The sequence below is a fragment of the Aegilops tauschii genome, chromosome 5 (genome assembly GCF_002575655.3).
Source record: "Aegilops tauschii subsp. strangulata cultivar AL8/78 chromosome 5, Aet v6.0, whole genome shotgun sequence".
NCBI classification, from domain to species: Eukaryota; Viridiplantae; Streptophyta; class Magnoliopsida; order Poales; family Poaceae; genus Aegilops; species Aegilops tauschii.
The window spans coordinates 353,615,611-353,630,349 of NC_053039.3; the positions used below are offsets into that span (position 1 = coordinate 353,615,611).

The 14,739-nt window shown below is 48.7% G+C and overlaps 1 protein-coding gene across 4 annotated transcripts; it reads left to right on the top strand.

The window, feature by feature from the left end:
* The first annotated feature begins 8,478 nt into the window (after nucleotides 1-8,478).
* LOC109732635 (WRKY transcription factor WRKY76) lies at nucleotides 8,479-10,144 on the top strand. 4 transcript variants are annotated; one of them, XM_020291829.4, is made up of 5 exons: nucleotides 8,479-8,755; nucleotides 8,864-8,893; nucleotides 8,969-9,211; nucleotides 9,314-9,430; nucleotides 9,551-10,144. In XM_020291829.4, exons 1-5 carry the CDS (start codon nucleotides 8,594-8,596, stop codon nucleotides 9,917-9,919), a joined length of 921 nt encoding a protein of 306 aa, XP_020147418.1. In that variant the 5' UTR covers nucleotides 8,479-8,593; the 3' UTR covers nucleotides 9,920-10,144. The 4 variants fall into 4 exon arrangements, with proteins under 4 accessions (XP_020147418.1, XP_020147410.1, XP_020147424.1 ...); XM_020291821.4 differs by having other exon boundaries at nucleotides 8,864-9,211; XM_020291835.4 differs by lacking the exon at nucleotides 8,864-8,893.
* Nucleotides 10,145-14,739: the final 4,595 nt, after the last annotated feature.

Consider the following 14,739-nt stretch of genomic DNA (forward strand, 5'->3'; position numbering starts at 1 on the left):
GTGCGTCAAGTCGTTGTAGTCATCCAATCCAATCATATCATATATCCTATCATTGGGTGAACCAATTAAATTATCTACCCATTATGTACCCCCAAAGAATCTTCATCGTACCAGAAGGGTTAGAGGTTAAGGAGACCAAGCTACAAAACCCAAATCTTAACTTCACATGTTGCAGGACGGATAAAACAGTTAAACGGTAGAATTTCTGAATCTTAGAAAAGGTAGAAATTTATATTGGTGGTAGGATGCATAACTCAGATTGGGCGCCTATGAAAAAGCTCCCAGGCATGGATGACGGGCCCTTTAAAGGCGGCTGAGACACGTCATCTGGATTACATGCAAGGTGATAACAAATTCAAATGAAAAAGCGAAGAAAAGTCACAGTTTGTTATAAACAAGTGCATGATCACGACCGGAGTCAAGATCTAGTCAGGCTTAATTAGGCAACTTGCACGTGGTAATTGTAGTTAGCACTTACGTACGCAATTAATGTGTACACACCTTGACTTGAAAATGAAAAATGTCTCCTGCCTTGAAGGGAAAGAAAGGGGAAAATAAAATAAAACCACACCCCTTGGTGTTGGCAAGGGTGGTTCTTTAGACGAGCGCTTACAACAACTCCAGCCGAGTCATCATATCCGCGTCATCCATAATGTATATGGAGTGTGCTTCATAATATTTGAAAGGTTGCGAGGATGTGCGCACAGTCTTCGTATGTGGGGCATATGGAGCGCACTTCATAATGTTTTAGAGGTTGTGCGCAAACACAGAGTCGCCATAATGCAGCATCTATATCTTTTTTATTATTTCATCAACTCAATAGTCACACAGTTAGTTTCAGAGAACATTGCATTACAAATTCTTATATAGAGGTAAAAAAAGTCTATTAGTGACATTTTTTCCATACTAAGCATGGATGACATTTTACGTCTTGGGAGCACTTGCGGACCGAGAATCTCAGCTTTAGGGGTGCAGTTGTTCAATATTTACAATAAATATAGTTTAGTTTAGTCTAAAAATCTTCGTAATCTCTACAACTAGTCTTAAAATAGCAAAAAATTGTTCATTTTAGTTTTAAGTACATAGTAAAATTTATATTACAATTTAGGAGGGCGGGGGGTGGGGGTACCATGGCACCCATGACACCCCCACTAGATCTGCCCTTGCTCGGGAGAAGCATTTGATGAGGCATCAACTGCTCGTCTCGTGAGCTCACCACATCGATGGTGAATATGCACAGGGCACAAGCATATGTAATGAGACCACCCGTCCTCTAGGAATGGCGGTATGACAGTTAGGCAACCTCATCTTCGTCCCATTCCTTCCCATAGTCATCGAGGCGGACTTGTTTATCAGCGGGGGAAAGGCCCAATACGGTGTGATTCGTATCGGTGAATGTCACCATCTCCGTGTCGAATGCGCGTCTATTGCACTCCCTCTCCGCTACCAAATTTGCATGTCCTACATCGTAATGGCGCCAGATGACGCGGTCCTACTCCGTCACGGGCGGCGGGAAATGTGGCGGCAGGTTCTATGGGGAGTTCGCACGCGTCGACCGCCATTAATTGTCATGCTCCCCGATGACATTGGTGTGGTCATCTGTGCCATTGGCAGGGAGGGAAGGCGGGCCACATGGGATGAGAAGGAGGGGGTGAAACTTCCCTCCCCCCTAGCGCTTGGCGATGGAGCACGCTCGAAAGAATTGCCCCTCCAAATACGGAGGCTCGCGGACTCGATTTGAAGTGGCATCCATAAATTATGCCGATCGGGAGCGGGATGGCGACTCTGCTAGAGCATCCTTTTCGGCCAAAATCATCATACCAATGGTTATTATTGCAATCGAGCCAATATGATGACTCTTCTAGAGCTGATCTTACTCTGTTAGCTTGGCGGCGGCATTGTATTGAAGTGTAGTACATGCGACATAGGGTATGATCAGATAGTTGGGTAAGTAAAATCTACATACGCATAAATGAACCTAGCCAAAGTGAAAGTTACAACCAATCCCCTATGCATTAAGGTTCTTGTTGAAGTCATAGACGAACCCATCATTGTTGTGTCACCATAGCTCTCGTCGCCATGAATAACATCGAGAAATTCAGCTAATGAAGTATCGGAGGACGAAACATCGTTGAATTGACACAATACAAACGAGGCACTTCATCGACCTAGGTAGTCAGCCAGGCCAACGTCGCCAGACCATGTCAATGACCATGCTCGTAAAGGCCCAAAAGAATGAATTGGTGAAGAAGATGGTGATATCGTAGACGACGCCCAAGGAACCCCATCATAGAAAACAAGAAGAATCAACTCGTCGTTCATGAAGATCTGCGAGGAAAAAAGGACCAGCTCCTCAGCAACAATGAGGCAAAGCATCACCTAGACGGGATTGCAGTCGGAGGAAATTTATTCGAGACAACATCACCAACACCATCACAGGGACATCACCGCAATACTAAACCTGACAGAAGAAACTTCTTAATGATGATGCAAATACGCGAATTCTCACCTCTCCACTTTGCAGCACCGAAGTAGACATTGTGGAGCAGAGGGGCGAAAATTGGATCTATGGTGACGACTTGGAGAACACCGGCTTACATAAATTTATTTTAGCTGTTTCACTAATAGGTGTTCAATGAAATATTTTTGTGTCAAAATTTCAAATAAAAGGAGAGAATACTCGAGGTATATTTAGTCCGGTTAGATAGTTGGTAATTGTGAATATTAACAATCATCTGATACTATACCGAGTTTCCAATTGCCAATTATGACACCCTGGTTCGGTAGAATTTATATACAAATTGCATAGGTTTGTTCCGGGAATTCTGTTACATTGTTTTTATGTGTAATACTAGATCTTAAATTTTCAGCTATGCCCCACTTTAACTAGATTCTCCATTAGTTTCTTAGAATATTTGCTCTACTAATAGTACTATGGCCGACGTTAGGCGTCGGTTGGTTGATAGATGCCATCGAGCGATCACCCTTTGAGCCGTCCGACCGTTCGGTCTCGTCCTCCTCTAATTGCATCATTATGTGAGCAGCCCCCTAACCCCCCCCCCCCCCCCCCCGCGTCCCGCACGAAACGCATGTCTCACGCAAAACAACATGGCTTTTTTTGCATCTCCGCCTTGCAGCAACTCTCATCCGCCGTATTGCGGATCTCATTGTCGTCTTGCTGTAGCCATCCATCCCTGACAACATCGATAACGAGCTTTAAAACATCAACGACGGTTCACAACAACAATGCTTGGGCGACTTGCAGTACCTGTGACGGCTCGCAACATTGCGGTGTTGTGCCTCGCAACAGAGCCGTGCGGTGGATCGCAACACCGGCGAAGATGCTTGCCCTCTCACGCTTGTAGCAGTATGGCTGGCCTGAGTGGCACGCAACAGCTTGCATCAACACCACTATTGCTGGTTAAGGGGGGTAGACCCATGATTCATGGGGGAGGCGACGCTTGCGGCACTCGCAATCGCCTTGCAGCGCGAGTGCCCTAACATTGCAATAGTAAGCTCCGGCGGCGGCAGCCTCGCCAGGGCTCGTTGAAAGACAGGAGGGGATCGATCGATTCTCGGGCGAAAAAGAGGACCGATTAGGTGAGAATAAGAAATGAGAGGATGGGAGAGAACGGTGCATGGGTCTGTCCGGTAAGTGATGTGCACGGTCGATGCCTTCGTGTCAAAACCAAGGTTGTCCTTGCAGTAAACACGAGTTTACGACAAGTCAATACACGGAACACATAGTATGCTGCTTTAAAGTATCATTCATTCTCCACGGAAGAAAATTCATTTATCATGTTTCCTTCTAGAGAACCAGAGGTTTTCATTGCAGTAAACACGAGTTTACGACAAGTCAATACACGGAACATATAGTATGCTGCTTTAAAGTATCATTCATTCTTCAGGGAAGAAAAATCATTCACCATGTTTCCTTCTAGAGAACCAAAGGTTTTCCTTGCAGTAAACACGAGTTTACGACAAATCAATACACGAAACATATAGTATGCTCCTTTGAACTATCATTCATCCTCCAAGGAAGAAAAATCATTCATCGTGTTTCCTTCTAGAGAACATGCAGCTCTCTTTTTCTTTTTTACGGGTAACATGCAGCTCTCTTGGCGGTACAGTTTTGCTTCATCCGAAAGTAATCCGACGGGTTCTCCCTTGGCTGAAAAATAAAACCCGACGACTTCAATTAGCTCCAGGTCCATAGAATTATTCAGAATCCAGAAAGACTTCCGTCGAGACTTGACAAGTCATGATGCGTGTCTCTCGAGATCCCACTTCTTCTTTTTTCCTTTTGAGAAGATCTCCAGCCCCTACATAAGCAAATGACATACTCCCGTGACGCGCGGCGCATGCGGTCATCGCCGGGCCAAAACGGCGATAGCTCTCTTGGCTGCAGTCGTGCATCAGGTCACGCCGTACAAGACAAGGTAAAGCACAGTAACTGGATCGCGCAACGGTCACCATCGGGCCAAAGCGGAGTGCTGTACAGGTCGGGGGTGTACAGTTGAGTTTCGTACAAGTTTCTTCCCATCTCGCAGCACAAAAACAGTCTGAACAAGTCAGCTAAAAATTTCAGAGGCATGCTCTGGTCAACTCTTCCCGGTTGAAATATGCAAATAAAATGATCTAAAGGAAATCGTAAATATTCCGCACCCTTCTCGTGGAAAACATGCCAGTTAGAGCAACTGCAATGCGGCGACCCCTTTCATCCGCTGCCGTCTATTTGGGTCGCCGCGGATAAAAATAATGGTCCAATGCGCCGACCACATTCCCAAAACGCGTCCGCACGAACCCATTTTCTGCCCAAATTTTTGCGGCTGAAATACGTCGGCGCGGACGCGAACGGACACGCCGTGCGTCCTCTCAGTGTGCACCGCGTCCCCACATGGTGGCCGGCCAACTATCTCCCGCGTCTTTATTAATGACGACCGCAGGCCCAAGCGTCAGCGACGGCGGGTGGCCTTTTTAAATTCGAGCGTGGGGGGGGGGGGGGGGGGGGAGCTGGGGGCGTCCTCATCCTCTTCCAAACGCCCGTACCCATCTAGCCACCCCTCTGCTCCCCCGTCGGCGACAACCCTAGCCACCATGGGCTTCTTCTCCGGCAAGAACAAGGGTAAGGCCCCCGCCGGCCCTTCACGTGCGCTCCCCCCCCCCCCCCCCCCCCCCGCGGCCTCCGCCGGTGTCTTCCCGCTGGCCTCGACAGCGGATTAGCGTCCCAGTGCAACAGGCGAAGTAGCACTAGGAGCACCGCATCCCCCTCCCGTATCCCGACGTCACGCTGCCACAAGACTGGCACTTGGATCCGGAGAGGATCCTAGTGCCGGTGGCGCTATGGTCGGTGCGGGCGCACGCGGAGGAGGTGCGGTGCCGGCGGCGGCAGCTGACGCCGGAGCAGCGCCTCAACCTCGCCTACACATCAGACCCTCCCGAGAGAGAGGTCTGGTTCGCGTTCCAGCACGAAGAGCAGCGTCGGCACGGCGTCTGCGACGTGTGGGCTGGATCACCGCCGCCGTCCCTCGTCGTGCGCGACGAGGACTGGGAGGCGGAGGCCGCCTACCAGGCAGCGCTGGCGGCTGCCCTCCATGAAAGCGAGGAGGACGAGCTGCGCAAGGAGGCGGCGGAGGAGGAGGCGGCGTACGTGGCGCGCCTGTCGGAGGCCATGGCGCTCTTCGCTGCCGGTGACTGCATCGTGTCTCCGCTGATGCCGCCATCCCCCGTCAGGGCCGAGACGGCGCCGACCCCCATCAAGCCCGAGCGCTGCACATGGGACGGATACGTGCGCGAGTGGGTTAGAGCGCCACCCATCTGGTTTGGGGCGATGCCGGTGCAGGAGCAGATCTATCTGAAGCAATGGCGGCAGCGCACGCTGGCGGAGGAGAGTCGCGAGGGCGAGCGACTCGAGCAGTTGGAGTGCAAAGCGGAGGAGGGCGCCGTGCCCGCGGTGGGCCAGCCCAGCCGGTGGTGGGACAGCCAACGACGGAGAACGTCGCCACAGCCTAGGAGACGACATTCCCCTGCGTTGGCCCGACGCGGACGCTCATCGACCTCACCGGCCCCGACGACGACGACGACGAGGACGCCTACGGCAGCGCCTCCTTCTAGTTTTTAGTTTTATTAAATGTTTTTACTTAATGTAGAAGTGGACTCGTGGACTCTCGTCGGCCTTTGTGGCCGACATTAATGATTAATTAACATTTTTTTATTTTCAAAATATTTATGGTTTTATTTCACGCGACCTAAAAAATTGGTCAGGCCAGCATTGTGCATAAGCGTCGACCCAAACACAAAAACGGACTTGGTTCTCCACCGGGCCGACCCAAACGAATAAAAACAGACAAAAGGCGGACAAAATCTCCGTCCGTTTGAGTCGGCCGGTTGGAATTGCTCTTATTAGAGGTTGAACGAAAGAAAGATTCGATCAACAACCTGAATCATCTGTTGAGTATATGTATTTAGCACGTGGATTCCTTGTACTCCAAGTCTTCCTTCTTGTGTATAGTTGAGGATAGGACTTCCTTATGTACTATATATACATGTGCATATACAGCCAATCAATACATAGCAGGTTTTGCTTCTGCTTCCTTCGAGCTACCAAACTCTTTCGTCAGGATTATTCTACATGGTGTCAGAGCAAGTGGGTTTTCAAGCACAAGCATCAACTAGATGGTACCCTTGACCGCTATATGGTGCGTTGGGTTGTTCGTGGCTTCCGTCAATGTGCCGACGTGGACTTCACCGACACTTTTGCTCCGGTGGTTAAGCTCGGGGCGATCCGCACTGTTTTACAGCTTGCGATCTCTCGTGCCTGGCCGGTACATCAGATGAACGTCTCCAACGCCTTCTTTCATGGTCGTCTCGAGGGGCAGTTTTTCTGCAGCAGCCCACGGGGTTCGTTGATACGACGTGTCCAGATCATGTGTGCCTGCTTTCCCGCTCATTATATGGGCTCAAGCAGGCTCCTCGCGCCTGGTACCAGCGCATCGCGGCGTTTCTTCATCAGCTCGGCTTCCACTCTACACGCTCCGATGCCTCGCTATTTGTCTATCGCCAGGGCACTGACACGACGTATCTGCTCCTCTATGCCGACGACATCATCCTGACAGCATGCACACCTGAGCTCCTTCATCAGCTTACTGATCGTTTTCGCGCTGAGCTTGCCATCAAGGACTTGGGTCCTTTGCACTACTTCCTCGGTGTTGAGACGGTGCACCGTTCCGATGGCTTCTTTCTTCATCAGAGGAAGTATGCTCATGAGCTCCTTGACCGTGCTGGAATGCTTAACTGCAAACCCGCGGCCACGCCTGTCGACACGAAGGCCAAGCTCTCCGCTACTGATGGTTCTCATACTTCGGATGCTGCTTTCTACCGGTCTATTGTTGATGCTCTTCAGTACCTCACTCTCACTCGACCGGAGCTCAAGTATGCTGTTCAGCAGGTCTGCCTTCATATGCATGCTCCTTGTGACGTTCACTGGGCCCCTGTCAAGCGGATTCTCCGGTACATCCGTGGTGCTATGGATCTTGGTCTCACGTTGCGCGCCTCCGCCGCCACCGATCTCATCGCATACTCCGACGCTGACTGGGCCGGCTGCCCTGACACCCGTTGCTCCACTTCGGGTTATTGCATCTTCCTTGGACCATTACTGATTTCGTGGTCGCCCAAGCGGCGGCCCACAGTCTTCAGGTCTAGCGCTGAGGCTGAGTATCGCGCTGTGGCCAACGTCGTCGCCGAGTGTTCCTGGCTTCGTCAGCTTCTTCACGGGCTTTTGTGTCTTGTTGACAAGGCCACAGTGGTCTACTGCGACAAGTCTCCGCCAACCCGGTTCATCATTGTCGTACCAAGCATATTGAGCTTGATATTCATTTTGTTCGGGATCAGGTGGCTCTTGGCCATGTTCGTGTTTTACACATTCCCACATCCCAACAATTTGCAGATATCATAACTAAAGGCTTGCCCACGACGTCTTTTGAGGAGTTTCGGCCCAGTCTCCGCATCAGCACTGGCGCCGCTTCGACTGCGGGGGTTGTTGAGTATATGCATCCTATTCCTGTGCATCATTCAAACCAAATGACGAGGCGCCGAGTATGATCGCAATATGTGCATCATTTCCACGCCCCTGCACTGCACGAGATTCTTCCGTGGACCACCGTGTGTTTCGCGTTGGTGTGGTCGATTTCATCTGCTCTTTCTCCACACAGACGACGCAGAGACAGCGACTACACCTTCCAGACTGGGTGATGGGCGATTGGGCAAACTTCCTGCCACTGCGAGTCTATGACGCGGGCAGGCTGACGTCTCGCGCGTGACGTTTCGCTGCCACGCGTTCGTCGAATCACACGCGTGGGCACGACCGAGCCTGACCACACTCTGTTTCCCACGCGACCGCGATCGCGGCGTCCTGCTCCATCCAAACGACATGTCCCCCAGACGCCCGCTATATTTACCGGTCCTTTGGGGATGCCAAGCATTCAAACGACCTGCACTCGTGGTTGATTCTTCATGCATAGCAATCGCAGTCTCAGCCTCTCAGGCTCACAGTGGTAGGAAGTTTGCAGGGTCGCGCCCGTGTGATTGCTGATCAATGGACACGGCGCGGCGCTCGCCGGTCTGCCTCGACCTCATGGTCGGGCTTCCCATGGTCCGCGAGCCGTCTCCGGCGAGGTGCGCCGGAATGAGAGCCGACGCTGGCATTGTTGGCTCGGCCTGTGGCAGAGCAGCTTCCACCACCATGACCAACGGCGAGGTATGCAACCGTTCAACCACACTCTGTTTTTTTTGGCTTTATCGAAAAAATCTCTTGCTTTTCGCTCGACGTGCTGGATTTGATCTTGGAAATGTGGGGGATTTCCAGGCTAAAATCCTGGAGGCCAAGTTCACGGAGGTGAGCGAGGAGAACCGGAGGTTGACAGAGATGATCGGTTACCTGTACGCTAATAACCAGAACTTCGCGCGACAGGGCCCCGAAGGCGAGGGCGAGCAGCCCGCGAGTACAGCCGCGTCGCCGACATCGCCGGTGGGCAAGAAAAGGGGCAGGGAGAGCATGGAGACGTCGGATTCCGGCGATGCCAACAGCGACAAGAAGATAAACATGGTCGAGGCCGAGCATGTCGACGTCAAGAGCCCGCTGAGCAACGGCACTTGCCGGAGAATCAAGGTCAAGAGGGTCTGCACCAGGATCGACCCATCGGACACGAGCCTCGTAAGTCCAAATCGATCAAAGCTAGCTAAAACCCCTCCACTGTTCGAAACAATCGTCGACTAATTGCAACTGTACTGATACTGAAACCTGTGGCATCTGAAGGTTGTGAAAGACGGGTATCAATGGCGGAAGTACGGACAGAAGGTGACACGGGATAATCCCTCCCCCCGAGCCTACTTCCGATGCGCCTTCGCGCCGTCCTGCCCTGTCAAGAAGAAGGTAACCTACAAACTCCGCCCAATTCGACGAGCATTGAGCTGCAGCACCATCTGGTGCTTGTACGGTCTGAAAAGCTTGTGCTCTGTCACTGATTTCTTGGTACGATCCATGGTGGTGCAGGTGCAGAGAAGCGCGGAGGATAGCTCGGTGGTGGAGGCGACGTACGAGGGCGAGCACAACCACCCGCGCCCCACGGGGGCCAGCGAGCTGCCGAGCTGCGCGGCGCAGGGCGGCGGCTCGGTGCCGTGCTCCATCTCCATCAACTCCTCCGGCCCGACCATCACGCTGGACCTCACCAAGAACGGGGGAGGCGTGCAGGTCGTCGAGGCAGGGGAGGCGCAACCGGACCTGAAGAAGGTGTGCCGGGAGGTCGCGTCGCCGGAGTTCCGGGCGGCTCTGGTGGAGCAGATGGCCCGCGCGCTCACCGGCGACCGAAAGTTCACGGACGCGCTCGCCGCCGCGATCCTGCGGAAGCTGCCCGATTATTAGCATCCAGTAGAAGCTATCGAGACTGTGCAGCTTCAGAAACTTCCACCCGTGCAGCTTCAGAAAAGAAGTTCTAGCACTTCTCTGCTCAGATTTAGGGCCTAGTTCTTCCCGAATTGTACAGCGCAATTTGCAAATTTTCTTGCTATTTGAGGATCTGAATCCTACCACTGGAAAATAATGTATCGAGGAAAAGAAGGTATGGAAAAAAATAACTTGAATCGTACAGTACTACAGTTTGAAATTTAATACTTCCTCCCCTCCAAATTACTAAAGTTATACCGAAGAAAAATTTGGATCGGAGGGAGTAGTTAATTCTTCTGTTTCAAAATATTATAAGTTTTAGTTTTGTCCTAAATCAAACTTCCTTACACCATCTACAGATGCAATCCACTCAAAAAAATTGCTCCCCGCACACACGTGAATTGGCCAGCTCGAGTTTCGTGCCCTCACTAAATTTTTTTGCGAAAAATTGCCAAACCACGAGGAAAAAAGTTCACGTTTAATCGGGAGAAGCTGGATTTGAAAACCAATAGGACATGCTCGGTTTGTTGATTACTAATGGAAACAGATCTTATTTGATGATTGATTATTAAGTACAAAAATTAAACATATACTAGTATTATATACTCACTATAATTATATTTGAATAAAGAAAACATAAATTTGAAAAGGCATTCACAAAAAACACGAATTGAAAGAAATAAAAAAATTAAAAAGGTTTGTACCAATTGAAGAAAATTAGCAAAATGGGAAATTTTCATCAAATTTTAATAAAGTTCATTGATTTTTTTCGAAAAAACAAAATTTCAAAACACTTCATCATATTTAAAAAAAATCATCAAATTTGAAAAAGTTCATCGATTTTGAAAAAAAAAGTTCATTCATTTTGAAAAAAGTTAACCGATTTTGGAAAAAAATCATATCGATTTTGAAAAAAGTTCATCGACATTGAAAAAAGTCATCACATTTGGAAAAATGTTCATTGATTTTGAGAAAAAGTTCATCGATTTTGAAAAAACGTTCATCGATCTTGAACAAATGTTCATTGATTTTGAAAAAAAATCATGAATTTGAATAAAAATTTCACGTATTTAGCAAAAAGAAAAATAATGAGAAAAAAAAGTTGAACAAAAAAGTTCCCACAAAAAAAGAAAAAAAAGAAAAAAATTAAAGTTCAGCGAACTGAAGAGGATAAATCGGAACAATGATGTGAGTCTGCACAATCAATCGAGATGGCCTAGTGGTTACTACGCTTTGCTCTGGATGAAAAGGTCTCTAGTTCAAAACCATATGATCGCACCTTTTGTTGAATTTTAACAGGAAAGAAAGAAATAGTTAAACGGGCCGGCCCAGTTGCAGGAGGGGGCGTTTGCTGCAGGCGCCCGTTAGCAAAACAACCTGCAAAAATAGCTTGTAACGGGCGCCTGTAGAGGACCTAATTAGTACCAACCAAATGACAGTGGCCGTGTCCGCCACCATCCCAGCATGACACATATCCAAGTGGGGGCGTGCATATCTTTTTTGGAGGATACACCATTGGGCGTATCATTTCATTGATAGAAAAGGATGATGAATAGTACAAGGAGCTGCTCCTACCGGCGTGCGCTAACAAGCGTCAATAGGAGAGCTTGGTGAGTAGAAGAAGGGGGTGCTCGGCCCCAAAACAGGAGATCGGGTTACAGGGATTATACGATCAAGTCCTTTGGCGCCAGCCGTCGTCCACAACCTAGCATCGTCCTTGATGCAAGCCACGAGATTGCTCACCGAGACCAGGCCTTCGTCGAAGATTGCACTGTTACGATGCTTCCATATGCTCCAAGCCAAGAGGATGATCAATGATGACAGTCCTTTGCGGCGGCTTGAGGGAGACGCGACGACTGTGGCATTCCACCAATCGAAGAAGCTGTCGGCGGTGTCGAGCGGGAGGACAGTGAGACGGCACCACGAGAGAATCTCGTGCCAGGTGATGGTTCAGCGTTTCAGTCTCCTGGCCACAGAGGACGCACAACGGATCGCCGGGGAGAGCGTGGCGGGCACGACGCTCAACCGTCCAGCAACGATCGAGGGCGGCTAGCCAGAGGAAGCACTTAACGTTCTGGGGTGCCCAACTTTTCCAAATGAGCTGCCAAAAGGGGGCAATAGTGGAGCCAGTCAAGAGAGCCTTGTAGCACGACTTAGCGGAGTATGACCCGTTGGCCGTCCAACGCCAAGAGATCGAGTCGGGTTCGCTGGTGAGGGTGACCCGCTGGAGGCGCCTCCAGAGTTCGACGTATTCCACCAGGGCAGTTGTGCCTAGGGCGCCATGAATGTCGGTGATCTAGGTACGGCCTTGAAGGGCCTCACACACTAGTCTGGTGCATTGCTGCCTTCGCAGGACAAAGGTCGGAGAGCGTCAGCGCCAAATCTAGGATGCATTGGCCGTCGAGCCACGGATCAGCCCAGAAGCGACATTGGCCCTCGTTGCCAAGGGTCCAAATCATCAAGGCCCGGAAGATTGCCAAGGTCTCAGGCTCACTAGGCAGCCGTAGGTGTCGCCAAGGGCGCGCTTGGTTAGTGGCCTGCAGCCATTGCCAGCGGACCCGAAGTGCGATGCCGGAGCGATGGCATATCATCCTTTGTCGAACGCACTTCTGGAACACGGGCTTTGTTTCTGAAACATATGTGGTTTTACAATGAATTACGATGGGTCTATGTTTTGCAACAACACCTCTCTTGCGGAAATTTTCTATAATAAGACCTCAGTTGCAAAACAAATTACAACAAAACCTGAGTTGCAATTTTTTTTGCAACAAAACAGCTGTTGCAAAAAAAAGTCTGCAACAAGTCCTGTGCTGCAGAACTAATTCTGCAACAAGACCTATGTTGCAATGGGGGAGACTAAATGCAACAGATCTGACGGCTCGCGACACGGCTGATCTTTTACCACGGCCCGTAAGTATTTTGCTACAAAGGGGTTCAATTTAAACCTTTTTAACAAAGTTTAGTCTAAGAGGGCGACGCTACGCGTCCGCCGGCGGATAGCGCTAAAATATCAACCACCTCTCGTACCGTCCGATAGACACAGAATTAGCCATCAGATCTCCCCCAATCGTGTGCGCCCCGAATTGCAACAAGCCGGTTGTTGCGCTTCTTCCTCCGATAGTGTGAAGCGAGCGGTCCGTTTCGTTTTTCTAATTTTCTGTAACAATACTCTTGTTGTGAAACCTTCTCTTCTCTAAATTCCTGCAACAAGACCTTTGTTGCGAAACCTCCTCTTCTCTAATTTCCTGCAACAAGTCTGTTGTTGCAAAACTTCTTCTTCTCTAATTTTCTGCAACAAGACCCTCTTGTTGCGAAACCTATTCTTCTCTAATTTCCTGTAAGAAGAGCTTTGTTATGAAACCTCCTCTTCCCTAATTTCTTGCAACAAGACAGCTGTTGCAAAACCTCTTCTTTAATTTTCTGCAACGAGACCCTTGTTGCAAAAATTGCAAACACACCTCCCGCCGTATCTAATTTTCTGTAACAAGATCCTTGTTGCAAAAATTGCAACAACAAAAATGCAATAATATTTCCCGTCGCGTCGCGCATTGGTAAGGCCGTCGTTCGCTGCCGTCGTTCCGCAACAACACCGTTGTTGCAGAAACTTGTTCCAAAAGGTAGTACATGGCATGGCAGTGAACACAACACCGTATCTATTTTTTTTACGTACAAAAAAGGTACTAGTAGTCAGTACTAGACTACTAGTACATGGCATGGCAGTGTGTCTCCATTCTAAGAAATTATAAACAAATCAGTAGCATACGACAGTGGGCGTATGTGTAGCCCGAGGAAGAAAGAGCAGACAAAACGAGCAGCGTGTTGGCTGATTTCGCGGCGGCGGGTGCGCTCAGGAAAAAAGGGACGTTGCAGTGGGCTCCCGCCTGGACACGTGGTTGGCAGGGGAGGCGGCTGATGCCTGCGCGTTATCAGCTGGTGGAAAGCGAGCGTTTTCCTTAGTCTAAACTAAGTTATCTACTTGGCGTACCCAGGAAATGATGGTTCACTCCACTTTTTTTCTTTTTTCTTTTTGGTTTCTATTTGCGGTTTCGTCTCTAGAAAATGAACGTACAAACAATCAAAGCATGAATGAAAGACATTAAATAAACAAAGTAAAAAATTAAAATAGTCGAACGAAGCAGGAAAATGAAGGTAGAATGCATGCTAGAAACATGAATACAATGCATGAAACAAGGGCCTAAAGAACTAATGTCAGCGGTGTAACTGAATATTACTTGAAAAATTGAAAAAACTCAAATACTTTTTGAAATTAAGAACATTTTCTTCAATCACGAGCTATTTTTAGAATTTCTTAACATTTTTCAAAACAATGAAGAAATTTTAAAATTTCTGAGCATTTTTTGAACTTGTAAACAAAACTTGAAAATGAGAACATATGTTGAAATTCTGAAACAAAATTGAAGTAAATAGTTTTTGAATTGGTGAACACAATTTTGTAAAATACAAACATTTTTTGAATAGGTGAATAAAATAGCCTTATATACAAAAGGATATGACTCAAAGGGTGTGTTTCATTTGTATACAACTATGAGATCTCAAAAATGGTGGAGAACTAACTCAATTGGGTGGGAACTAAAAAATCATATGAATGATGGTTTTTTCAAAAAACAATAAGACATGACAAGTTGGGTCCCTCCGACTTGGTTTCCTATCTTTCCAAAAATAATTCGAAATATTGGTCGAAGATGTGCTTGCAACTGGGACATGCTGCTAGTGTTAGGGATCTCATTTTGTGTATTGAAGACGAAATTGTACCAGGAATAAAAATTAATCGCTCACCC